At 31.6% G+C, this 14,089-nt stretch overlaps 1 protein-coding gene across 9 annotated transcripts in view; it reads right to left on the reverse strand.

Moving 5' to 3' along the window:
• LOC122514769 (myosin heavy chain, muscle) overlaps positions 1-14,089 on the reverse strand; it is a 46,335-nt gene that overhangs the window by 14,287 nt on the left and 17,959 nt on the right. For 3 of the 9 annotated variants that reach the window (XM_043631797.1, XM_043631804.1, XM_043631800.1), the window contains exons 11-15: positions 12,832-13,002; positions 6,242-6,421; positions 5,439-5,857; positions 3,697-3,817; positions 1,468-1,731 (exon numbers count right to left, since the gene is read on the reverse strand). In XM_043631797.1, coding sequence (XP_043487732.1) covers positions 1,468-1,731; positions 3,697-3,817; positions 5,439-5,857; positions 6,242-6,421; positions 12,832-13,002 — 1,155 coding nt within the window. Of the gene's footprint in view, positions 1-1,467; positions 1,732-3,696; positions 3,818-4,843; positions 4,962-5,438; positions 5,858-6,241; positions 6,422-7,762; positions 7,934-11,500; positions 11,672-12,831; positions 13,003-14,089 lie in introns of all 9 variants that reach the window. The other 6 variants (XM_043631799.1, XM_043631798.1, XM_043631802.1 and 3 more) reach the window with 4 other exon arrangements.

Below are 14,089 nucleotides of genomic sequence, written 5' to 3' on the forward strand. Positions count from 1 at the left end.
ATACCTAATGAATGATCAATTCGAGATATAAATCAATCTCATTTGTGGCTTCAGTAATTTATTCTAACTATTTTATAATGATGACGAGGACAACTAACTATGACGACGACGATAATAATAATAATAATAATGATCATTCGTTTTCGGACAATGCCTTTGAAATCTGACGTTTATAGATGAGAAAGGAATCGTAGTAAGTGTACTGATTCATGCACCAAATGTCCTTCTCTATTTTTGGATCACGTAATATGGAATAAGAATAGGCAAGGGAGTGACTTTTTAGCAAACACGTTTCTAAGAATATCAATTCTCGTTAGAAAAAAATTCTGCATAAACGAAAGAAAAGGTTGAAAACAATTTCTCAATTTTTCTCTTTCAACGACTCGTGCCACGTAACACGTAAAATTCATTGTGTGTGTGCGTGTGTGCGTGCGTGCGTGCGTATGTGTATGGAACTTTTTTTTTCACATCATCTATTTTTGCACAATTTTGCCATTGGTATTAAATCGAGATAATATACAGAGAAGCAGAAGAAGAAACAGCAGCAGACGAAGAAGGAGGTCTGCCAAAAAAAAAAAAAGTCGTGTAAATAAACTCGCCAGCAATATCTTTTTCGTTTTTGCGAAGAAACTTTGAGAAGAAAAGAAAAATATTTCACAAAATCGAACGAAATTCGCGAGAAGAGGAGTACAAACTTCTTAACTCTTGGAAAAATACAAAAATTTGAAAAAGAAGATGGAAAAAAAATCAAACAAAAAAGAAAAGAAAAAAAAAGGAAATACAAATCCTCGACAGGTTCTCTAGCGAGTATATTTTTTTAACGTAAGATTATTAAACCGTGTTCCAAAAATTGATCGACATTTGGTATCCCCAATCGTCGGTTTCTTTGAAGTTTAGTGTATATACACATACACACACACACAGACACATATATGCATATACCAATGATAAATCTAATCATTTACATCATTTTTCTAATCAAATTTATCGAAATCACCTGGACTTTTTTTTAATTTTCTATTTTAAATCATCAATTGTTCTTTTTTTTTTATATATAAATATCAAACATCTTTGCAAAAAAAAAAAAGAAAAGAAATTTAATAAATAAACGAAGATAAAGATCAATGTTCATCATCGATGTCTTACTTGCTCGATACAAAAAAAAAAAAAAGAAAATAAAAGAAAAATGGGTCGAGTATTAATCAATTGTTAACTAACGAGAATAATTATTAATATTAATTAAATATTATTTAACGAATGATTAGCCTGTAATCCGTATTTTATATTAATTTATATATAAATTAATCTAAATGTTGATATTTATATATTATAAAATTGTAAATTAATTTTACATGAAATATTTTATTTTGTTAATTTATATAAATTAAAAATATATATTATTTTATATATAAAAAAAGGGGAGGGGAGGGGGAAATAATAGAAAATGATTTATTTAATTATACTTACGGCCAATTCGTCCTCGATACGCGTTGCATTGAGGAGTGGTTTGATCTTTTGCCATAATTTCCACCACGGCCAGGTACGAAGTTGAAGATACTTTCGCAAATTTCTTTGAACAATAACGAGAGCCAAACGTTGTTCCTGGAGTCGTTTGTAATCTTTACGTGTCAGATAACCACGGATATAGGCTTGCATCCACGATACAATCTTGCTCAAACGTTCGTCACGAAGTTCTTCCATCTGACCCAGGACTCCAGCTCGGAAGAATACCTATATATCATCGTATAAAAAAAACATATTTGATCAGTCGCGAGTAATTATTTTCATACATCTCGTGCTTTATCACGTATGCTGATTCTTTCATCATTAATATCATATTTTTCATATATATATATTTGTTTTAATAATTTATTGTAGTATTTTCTTAATTGACGTATATCATTTGAATAAAATTATTTAAAATTAATTAAAATAATATATTAAATAATATAATAAAATAATTAATCAAACTAATTAATCGATGAAATAATCAACAAACATTTGCGCGTCTTTGTTGTGTTTTTTTTTTTTTTCATTAATCACGAATAAATCAACGAAATCGTGCAACACTCGTGGCGAAAACAACATTTTCTATTATTGGACAATATTATTATTAATAATAATAATAATGCGCATTAACAATGGTGATATTAATTAGCGATAATGATGATTGAATATTAAAAAGAAAATAAAATAAAATAAAACAAAAAGATTGGATAAGGAGAAAAATCATCATTTTTGTGTTTAATTGACACGCGGCACACAAACACAAAGGCGAGAATAAAAAAAACAGTAACAATAAGCGGATAAATGTTGAAATAATAGCATGACAAATGATAGGGAATATAAAGAGCGTTTGTTATTGGTCGAATAATTGGGTATTATTATTAGAAAAAGCGTTTTTTTGTTTTTTTTTGTATTTCTGTTCATTCGTTTTCCTTTTTTTTTGTCTAACATTCTGTTAGGATTGCTAGGGAGGACCCAAAGGTAACCCATGTACCTTGGTAAGACCCAAACGATATTGGTCAGGCTCCAAATTAATACTGTTCAGGATCAGTTGAGTTGCCTTTGACGGTTCGCATGGTTCTTTGATGGCATTGGCGCACAGAATTTTGTATCTGTGTTGGTTGCGTCGTTGGTTGTGCGTGAGCGAATTGCATTTAATGTGCGATTTGGATAGACGGAACAAACAAAAAATAATCACAAAAAATATTGTTAGAGTCAAAATCATTTTTATCTTGGGCAGCGTCTTAAGTGCTGCTTTGTTTTGTATTTTTTTTTTGTTTATTTGTTTTTTATTCAAGATAAAAATTCAACGTACTATAATAATTAAATAATTCAATTAAAAATACGTCCGATTATTTCTTTTTTTTTCTCGACAATCAAATCGGACATTTTATAATTCAATTATTTAATATTAATACTAATCAACAGGACAATTATTTTTTCTTTTTTTTTTTTTCGAGAAAGAGAGAGTGAGTGAGAGAAGAACGTTTTTGTTTATTATTCATTTGATAAAAATTTGACCTTTTTTTTAATTAGTATTATTATTATTATTTGAATATTTTATTAATTTATTTTGAAATAAAATTTCATATAGAATAAAAATAATAAATGAATATTCTCTCTCTCTCTCTCTTTCGAAAAAAAGAAAAAAAAGTTTGCATTATATGTTTGTTATTACGTCTTGATGGGACAATCACGAGTAGGCGGGTTTGTTATTTTGTTTATTAATTAAAATAAATACCTAAACACATTTGCCGAGTCGGTCGTTTTTTTTTTCTTCTTTTTTTTCGCAAGAGGCAACATCGATCAAAAAATCTCACAATCTTAAAACAAACATTCGTAGAACTTTTACGAAACCATTTGAATTAATTTCTTTTGGCATAGGTAAACGAAACTAATGCCATTAGAGATCAAAATAACTCATGATAAATCTATTAATAGCTTCAAAATATTATACTCATTTTACGAATTAGATCCGTTACGTTAAATATTTATAATTCCAAGATTAAAATGCCAAGTTTTCGGTTTGACAGAAGAGAAAAATCGTTGTTGCCTCCGTTTATATATTTTTTTGTAATTTTTTTTTTTAAGCACACTCGACTCGATCGCAATTTATTATTTCGTTTTATTTTTTGTTGGTTTCGATCAAGATCCTTGGATTAATTCTCATTTATACAGGGATAAACGTGCCTTGGTATGTCCAAGACGGTATTGGTCAGGATCAAGAGCAGTACTTTCCAAAATTGCAGCGGCAGCCTTCTTTGGATCTCCAGCGACTTTATCAACAGCTGCAGGTGCCAGGATCTTGTACCTAAAGGGTGTTGGGGTTCACCAATGGTTGGGGGGGGGGCAAAGAACAAACAGGTGTATGGAACAATTAATACAAGGGTAACACAACTCTCGTTTTTTTTCTAACTAAAAAATAAACAAATCCTGTTGTCTCTTTAAGTTTCGTTTCATTTTCCGCATCTGTTGTCTGGTCTGATTCCTTTCCCCGTTTAGAAGGTGGCCCTAATTTGTCCCATCATCGCAACGATGATGATAATGTATTCATAAAAAGAAGGGTCACACTGGGATATCAAAAACCTATGGATCTATCAACTGGGGGGGGGGCCCAAACTTACTAAACAACGTACAACTTTGTCTTATGATGTGTTTTTCATCTTTTTGTTGGTTTCGTAATTACTATCAAAGGGAAAACTATGAACTACGATCATTCTAATTGGATAGAAATTCTCAACGAATAATGGGGAATCATAAACATCTGTCACACAATTTCAAATCTACGTTTTGTTTTTTAAAACGGGGTTGGGGGTATTCGTCAAACGGATTTCTTTTGCAATTCAAACTACTACGATGGGGGCAACAGAGGGTGCAGGGGGGGCGGGCTTTCAATCGATCGTTTCAATGTTTTTGTTTTTTTTTGTTTCTTCTGTTTTTTGACTACACGAAAGTTATTATCCCAAGTTAACTGAATGAAAATTGTGTTCGTTTATCGTTTCGTTGTCTTTTTATCTTTTGTTTTTCTTTTTTGTTCATTCGTATTATTAATGTAGAATGAAAAAAACAATAATTAGATCGTTTCATCCGATCGGAATCCTAATTAATGTGGATCGTTTAATTTCTCAACAAATAATATCAATAATTTATTTCGAATTATTAAATTTAAATTTAAAATTATATTCTCGATTCCTACATCAATTCAACGAAGAATCCAAGAAACTTTGGAATAATATTTATGTGCAATGTGTGTAATTATTTCAGGGTAAATGGGGTGGGGGGGGCCAAAGGGGTCTAGGGGGAAGTCTCTTTTTTTTGTTTTGTTTTATCAACTAGCCTTTGTATGACCAATCCTATAGCTTTCTGGATCTAGACCAATTTCTTCAAGACATTTAGCAGCTGCAACCTTTGGTTCCTTTTGGGCTGCCATAGTAGCCGGTGCTAAGATCATGTAACTGTTCGACCACAGGATTAAACATTTTTTTTGTAATTACTTTTCCGTCAACGAATATTATTTTGCTATATATATATATATAAGAAAGAAAAAAAAAAATAAAATAGAAAAAAAAAAAAACAAACAAACCAGCCAATTATCCCTAAAACTTAAACGGTACAACGAAATACTAAACCATCTCGTGGGGGGCGGAATCTGTGATCGCTATGACGTGGGGGGGGAGCCCGGGGGGCTAGGGTCGTAATTAAAATCCTACGTTTGTACGTTTTTATATTATATAATATGATGTTTAAAAAAATAAAGAAAAAAAGAAAAAAAAGATAGCAACGAGATGAGATGAATTATTTCAATAGGGGGAACGAGTTGGTGGTATCTATCCCCCTCTTCTCTTCTTATCATTGGTATCTTTTTTTGATTTGAAAATTTGATATTGGGATAGAAGAAAAAAAAAGATAAACTAAGAAAATATAATTCTTACCGCAATTTGAAATCAGGATAGACCATTCTGTTGGGGAATCCTTTACGACAGATACGAATGCCTTCAAGTACACCGTTACAAGTTAACTGATGCATGACCAAGTGTGAATCGATGACACCCGGTTGTTTCATTTCGTTCGGAATGATACAACGGACGAAATGGGGTTGCGTTGCTTTCAAGGTGGTCATCAGGTTGTTCAATTGTTCCTTGTAGGACGAGGATACGGTTGAGAAACCACCGCCCTTCTTACCGCGTCCACCTTTGCCACCACCACCGCCACCGGCATCACCGGATTGTCCTGGATGATCGGCAAAGATTTCAACCAGCAATTTGTTTGATGATTTTTTGAATTGATCTACCACCGTGTCGTTCAGGGGATCCTTGTTCTTTTCTAGCCAGCCAGTGATATTGTAAGGTACCTAAAACATACACGTATATACGTGTGGTTCGTTTATATATATATATGTTATCGTGAAAGATCGAAATTTGATAATGTCGAGATTCACTAGGGTGAATGTCAACATATACCATATATATATGTTATGGTGAAAGATCGAAATTTGATAATATCGAGATTCACTAGGGTGAATGTCAACATATACCATATATATATATGTTATCGTGAAAGATCGAAATTTGATAATATCGAGATTCACTAGGGTGAATGTCAACATATACCAAATACGTCTAGTGAAAGACCGAATCTTGACATTATCCAATTTCAATTTTCTTTCATGGTAACATAATTATACATATATATGTATATATAATAATCATATTAATCGTAATAAAAAGTAACATACGTTGCCAGCATAATGGCCAATAGCAAAGTGAGCCGGTTGTTGACCTGGTTTTGGTGGTTTAGGTTTCAAGAAGTTAGGACTCTTGCCCAAGTGATTGTTGTTCAATTTTTCTTCAAATGTCTTGTCCGTGGCTTTCGGGAACATAGACTCTTCTTCAAGAATCGAGAGGATACCCATGGGCTAATTTTCCATAGTAACAAAACAAAATGACAACGGAGATATTAGAAAAATTCATTTTGTTTGAAGTTAAATATTTGAAGACCAAGAGTAGCGTTAATTTGATTTCAACTAAACTCGAAATTTCATGACTCGAGTAATAATGACGTTTTATTTATTTATTTCTTTTTTTTTTCTTTTGCAATAAGCTATTATTAATTGATTAAATATTAATAAATATTAAATATATTTATATTAATTAAATATATTTATATCTCGTAGTAATGTGAACTGTTAACAAATTTCTACTATTATTATTATTTAGATTAATTGATATATTATTTTATTGTTTTTCTTGTTTTCTGTTTTTTTTATTTTTTTCTACCGATACAAACGTATCATCAACAAAATTAACGAACGCTACTCTCAGCGGATTTGAATTATCATATTCTTTTTTCTTTTTTTTTTTTTTCTGGTCAATTCTACTTAAACAATTTAATAAACGATACTATTCGTTACGAACAAATAATATTACATTTTTAACAAAAAAATAATTTAATGTTAAAACGTAATATACTGAGTTCTACTACGAATAATATTCGTCAATTTTGTTCTTCTCTTCCACTGGACAAAAGGGACGATAACAAATTGATAAATCTGTGAATATATATTGATTATTGAACAAAAAAACAATACAATACAAACGCAACAAACAAACACATACACACACTCACAAAGATAGAGACAGACAAGCAAAGCGATAGTAATTGTTGCAATTTTTATTTTCTATACAGTGAAACTTCTTTTGTTTCAAACGACAAAAAAAAGTGAAAGGTTTCGAAAGATGGAGAGTATCATTCGAATAACAAATAGTGGGGAGGGGATGGAAGGGAATAAGGGAGAAAAACAAAATGGATAAATATCGGATCGATTAACAATACTTGAAAGGAACGTGAAATTAAAAGAAGTTTCACTTGAATTTACTTTTAGAAATGAAAAAAACTGAATGTCGAGTCACGTAAGAATTTCAATTGGGTTAAAATAAACGTTCTCTACTGCCACAATCAAAAATTTGTGAATTGGATTATGAGCGAAATAAATAAATAAATAAATAAATAAATAAATAAATAAATAAATAATAAAAAAAACGAAACCCGTAAACGCGTGACACGTTTGCTTTTTTTTTTCGTCTTTTCATTCATCACAAAAATATATAATATATATATATATAATATATATTTTATATATTATATTTTATTTCGTGTTACGTGAGTCGAGTAAAACGCTCGTGTCGAAGATGAAGAAAAAAAAAAGAGAAAAAAAAAGTAAGAAAAAAAAAAAAACGAGCGAATACTCGGCTTTTACCTTTTCGATCAAATCGATCGTCGACTGCAAGTCCATACCGAAATCGATAAAAGTCCAAGGAATACCCTCGCGTTCGTATTCCTCTTGTTCCAGGACGAACATATGATGATTGAAGTATTGTTGAAGTTTTTCGTTCGTAAAGTTGATGCAGAGTTGCTCAAAACTGTTGAACTGCATCGTGTCACAATAATCCATTCCAAGAATACGAAGAAGAAGAAGAAGAAGAAGAGGGAAGAACACAGAAGGAGAAGCGAACACGCATAATGCAGAGAAAAAGAACAAAAAGAAAAAAGACAAGACTAGAAAAAAGGGTTCTCTCAAAAAAAGCCCACAAATATTTTCTCTTCGCAGGTTTTAAAATCAAATTCGAGAGACGATATTATAACAAATATAATATTTTTCGTCTCTCTCGTTTAATTTTATTTTCTTCCTTGTTGGATAATCAGGATCACTCTCTTTCGTTGTAATTTTCTTTTCTTTCTTTTCTGTTATTTTTTTTTTTTCTTTCATATTCCACGTGCAAAAGCTTCGTACCCAATTTATTTTTGCAAATACGAATATTCTCCGACGGTAAAGTAGAAATGTGTTTTATCATCTAACGGTCGATAAGAAAAGATTATTGTTAGAGATATATATTATTAAATATTTATATTTATTATAAACGGAATGTATTTAAACGGAATGATTATACGTTTACAAATAAGTCCAAATAATGTCATTCATTTTTCTTTCTTGCTTTCTTTGAGGTCCTTTTTTACGATAAATTACTGACCCACATATATGAGTCATCGTTTACCGACCGAGTCGTACCGTTAACAAAATATACCATAACCAAAAAATGAAAAACGTTCTACTGCAATTAAATTTATAATAATTATGGAAAAAGAAAAATTCGTATACCGGTATTCCATGAATAAAATCCCGTTTGTATAACCGACTGACCCATGTACGGGTCGTACCAATACGACCATAATAAACTGTACCATAAACAAAATAAACATTTTTGCATTCCGAATAATACTTCAATTTTTGAAATTTACTTTAATTCAAAAATAGGGCAATTTAATTCAATAAACGTCGAGTGAGACACGACAAAGGAGTTCCTCGGATAAAAACTGATGGCGAGTCACACTCGACATAAGAGTACAATGATTTAAAGACGTTCTACTGCAATGAAATTTATAATAATTAGTGAAATAAACAATACTTCGATTAATTTCTGCTTCCTTCGAATGACAAAGATTTGAAAATTGTTAAATAATATTCGGTTACTGTATGTGACGAATAAAAACAAATTAAACGTAAGATAAATGACGTCACCTTAACCGAAGACAAAAGGTAAACATTGCAAATGGCGATGAAATAACGTATACTAAAAGAAAATGTTTAACGAGTGATGAGTCATCGAAAAAAAAAAAACATTCAGGAACCTCGAAGAAAAACTATGTTTTTCAATAATAATAATAATAATAATAATAAAAATAAAAATAATAAAATTACGAATATTACCGTGACTCATTTGTAAACATCGACGAAGATAATAAAGTAATAAATTTCAATAAAAAATGATCGCGTCAACGACCGTTGGAGAATAAAACTCATCGAAAGATGGTGGGGGGGGGGGGAAAAGAAAGATGAGAATGAAATAATGAGAAGGATAAACAGACATACACATAGAGACAGATATAGCAAGTATAAAAAGGAAATGTTAAATAATATATCCTGTATATAAAATAATATTAGTAAAGATCGAGCAAAATTAATTAGAATAATTCCACATGCTCGAGCAGTAGTCAGTCCATTCGATTCCTTAAGAATTTTGTTTTTTTTTTTTTTTTTCGTTTGTTTGGCTCGAATCCACCATTGACAATCCCTTAAAGTACTTTTATTATTTTGTTCTTTATTATTATTTTTTTTTTGTCCTTAATCCTGTCACCAATTCGATCACCAACAGACGTGTTTTGTTTCGTAAAACAATGAATCGTGCCGCCGATAAAAGCTGACATCATTTTCCGATATTTGTTTGTTTTTTGTTTTGTTTTGTTTGGTTGGTTCTGTTGAGAGAAGAAATCTTGGCTCGGAAATACCTTCTCGATAAGATCAATCGTCTGCTGTAGATCCATGCCAAAGTCAATGAACGTCCATTCGATTCCTTCCCTTGTATATTCCTCTTGTTCAAGTATGAACATGTGATGGTTGAAGAATTGTTGCAATTTCTCGTTGGTGAAGTTGATGCAGAGTTGCTCGAAACTGTTGAACTGCTCGACCAAGGGGGTTGGTTGTGGTAAGGGTAAAGCGGAGCAACGGAAAAATAGAAAACAAAAACAAACGGGGTAAACAGCCGTCATTAATTGCTGCTTTTATCGTGATTAACTTGTTTTTCCTTCGTCATAGATTTTTTTTCTTTTTCTTATTTTTAGAAACAAATCAGGTCTCGGGTCTGGGATTTAAGTAAAAGAAGAAGAAGAAGAAAACGTATGAGTAAAAAAGAACTAATGCGATTATGGGTGCGTGGGAGTTGGGGGAAAAAAAGAGGGGGGGAGGGCAGGCTTGTTAGGATAATAGAAAGAAAAATCTGATCGAGAAAAAAAAAATAGAAAGCAAATTGACGTTTTGACTTAGAACAAATTGACAATTAATTTTCGAGACCAATTTGTTTGTATTTATTTTGCGGACAAAATGTGTGCTCAGGAGGGATAAATGCAATTGTTAAAAAAAAAATGGTTACAATAGGGGATTGTATAGATGGTGGTGTATGGGGTGGGGTTGCTAAGATGATAGAAACAATCTGATTAAAACAAATTGACAAAATAGGACAATGAGTTTCAATAATACGTTTTGTGTTTCTATCTTCTTTGCAGATGAAAGATACACATATAAATGTATGTTCGATGAAATATAAAGCAATTTCGTGAATCATGTTCGTGTCATATCATGTAACATGATTACTATACGGATCGCTTATTATCACAAGGAAGTATCGAATATGAGAGATAATTGGATAAAGAAAGATAGAGATATATATATATAAACATATTTGCATATGATCCTTTTTTCAAAAGGATTTCTCGTATTTGCTAATTTGATTTCGTTTCGGGTATATGCGAAATAAACGAAAGTAAAAGAAGAATAATAATAATAATAAATATAGTTTTGATAATAAAGTAAATTCTTCTTGTACGTTCGTCGATTAACAACATATTTACCATGCAAACGTAATTAATATTCAGAAAAATATAGAGTAATAATAATAATAATAACAATAATAATAAAAAAATATAAGAAACACATGATAATAATGTGGGTAGAAAACAAGATGGGGGGGGGGGTAGTTGTGCGAATGGGGTTGTAAAACGATTTGGGGTACTCGTACTAGGTACCTTATTGTTCGACAATATCAAGTTTCAAATATTATCGTCGAATATAAACAAGGCAATAGAAACAAAATGGCCAATTGTACAATACTATTAGCGAAAACAAAATTGGACCGATTTTCTTGAACGGTTTTGTTCCTGTTGTTGTTGTCGTTGTTGTTTTTGTTGTTGGTAATTTGCATTAAGCATTCATTCATTAATCATCGTCATCATCATCGTCATCATCATTATCCTTGTTATCGTAATCGTTATCATCGATAACATAACCTCAACATGATTCGTCATCGTCAACTCCTATTTACCTCCTTAGGCTAGTTTTGTTCCCATTCGTTTGACTTATTAATTATTTGATTTGATTGAATACCTTTTCAATAAGCTCGATACAAGCTAGCAAGTCCATTCCAAAATCAATAAACGCCCAATCGATGCCTTCCTTCTTGTATTCCTCTTGTTCTAGTACGAACATGTGATGATTGAAGAATTGTTGCAATTTCTCGTTGGTAAAGTTGATGCAGAGTTGTTCGAAACCGTTGAACTGGTTTTGTTTTATTTTATTTTGTTTTTTTTTTTTGGTTTTTGTTCGTTCACATACCACCAATTTCATCGTTGCAATGACACCATTCGTATGCGGCAGATCGATGCACGACGGGAAGTGAGAAGTGAAAACGAAAAAGAGAAACACAGGAACAAGAAGAACAATCATTATGTTGCATGCCATTGTTTTCCTTCTTAATTTTTGTTTCTTTGTTTGTTTGTTTGTTTGTGTGTGCATTTTGTAAAAAATGACAAAGAAAATAAAAATAAGAGACGAGTAAAAAAAGAACATGGGAATAAAAAGTTCATTTAAAACGGTCGTACAAAATGATATTGCGATGTGTTTTTTTGTTCGAATCGTTTTGTTTTATTCCCCGTGTTGCGTGTATTGAGATTTTGAGGTTATGTTTGTGAATCGGTGATTGACGCGTTTGCGAAACGATTCGACAAAATTCATTTAAAACGGTTATACAAAATGATATTGCGATGCGTTAGAATCGTTTGTTTTTGTCGTGTTGCGTGTATTGAGATTTTGAGGTTATGTTTGTGAATCGGTGATTGACGCGTTTGCAGGACAATTCGACAAATTGGAACGATCATTCGTTCAACGAGTTGAAGATTCCTTTAAATCCACTTGTTGGTCACGTTGACAAATAATATTGCTACGACTTAAAACTGGCTAAGCGGTAAAAAGAAACTGTAAAAAGGGACAAAAAAAAAAAAAGAAAAAAAAGAAATAAAAGAACAACAGAAAATAGGAAAACGGGGGAAAATATGGGATTACGGGGTTTTTGACGACGAGACAAGTCAAAGAAAAAGAAAAAAAGAAAATAACAGTGGACGATCACTTTTTTGCTGTCAATCGAAAAAGCGTTAAATCGAATGAGGGAAAAGTAAAAAAAAACTCCAAGAAGAAAACAAAAGGATAAGAAAAAAAGTAATCATTATTATGCAACTCTCCGTGAAGTAATTTGTTCACGGATAATAATCATCCATATTCTCTTTCCTCGGAGATGGATTTTGTTGGTTGGTTGGTTGGTTGGTTTTTTTTTTTTGTTCACAGTACTTTGTCGTCGTACTCTTTTGGTACAGTTATTTGTTTGTTTGTACTTTGTTTTTGATTTTTTTTTTGAGGAATGGGGGTTTGGATCATTATGGTACCTTCTCAATCAATTCGATACATGCGAGGAGATCCATGCCAAAGTCTATGAACTCCCATAGAATGCCCTCCTTAGTGTATTCTTCTTGTTCGAGGACGAACATGTGGTGGTTGAAGAATTGTTGGAGCTTCTCGTTGGTGAAGTTGATACAGAGTTGCTCGAAACTGTTGAACTGTTCGAGCAAGAAATTTAAAACCGGGGCATGCGTTTGGATATAGTCAGAGGAATCTAAAGTTGATCATTCGAAACAACAACAGGGTCCTTTTCGTTTCGATATTCCTTAAATTTGCGTATTTCGTTTTTTTTTCTTTTTTTTCAGGGGTTCAAATATGAGATCAGAATTCTTTCAATCTCATATATATATATATATATATGTGTGTGTGATATAAATACATACAATATTACAAATATAATTGTAATACTACGGCACGAGTTGAAATTTGTCGTGCGTTTTAATCATTTGTTTTGTTCGTACATACAAATGATGATTATTGTTATTATCATATAAGAAGTATTTCTCTTTTTCTGGGGGTGGGGGGGGGTAAAATACTTGATACATACTGTGGTCAATTTATGGTATTAGTTTTACTTTCAACTACTACTGTAAAATGTAGCTTATATAGGGTGGTATCAACGAATCCAAAGTGTCAGACTACGAATAACTTAGACACCAATGATTCTCAATCGTTTTTTTTTTTTTTTTCTAAATCGAGGAACACTATACTTTTTGATATTTTATTATATAAAATATTAGATAGATGAAAAATACGTGAAATCCTGATAATTCATTTTATCATCCAACAATTTGTAATCATTTCACGAATTAACAGTGTTCAACGAATCACCGATTGAGAACCACTGACTTAAGACCGTCTCTCGTTCTTCTACGGACGGTTAACACAAGTAACCTTTCTACTTGGTTGATTTATTTGTCTTACAAATAATTATCAGGGTTAATAATATTCTACGTGAGGTCCACTGTTTCTCTTTAACGTTATTATAATAAATATATATAAAAATTAATTAAAAAAGAATTATTAAAAAAATTATTACATAAAATTTACGGAGCTTTTGTTCCTTTTTTTTTGTTTTTCTTTTTTTTTTTTACCTACTTGCAAAAACGGCCTATCTCGATTTCTTCCAAGATTATTCCAATTGTCATATTTCCAGAACGTCGAGCAACAATACAACATTATAATATCCATTGGAAAATTTATCAAGAAGGGTGTGGAGGGAGGGAGGGGGGTTAACCCCCTCCC

Source organism: Polistes fuscatus, unplaced genomic scaffold (assembly GCF_010416935.1).
Source record: "Polistes fuscatus isolate 324 unplaced genomic scaffold, CU_Pfus_HIC Scaffold16, whole genome shotgun sequence".
Classification (NCBI taxonomy): domain Eukaryota; kingdom Metazoa; phylum Arthropoda; class Insecta; order Hymenoptera; family Vespidae; genus Polistes; species Polistes fuscatus.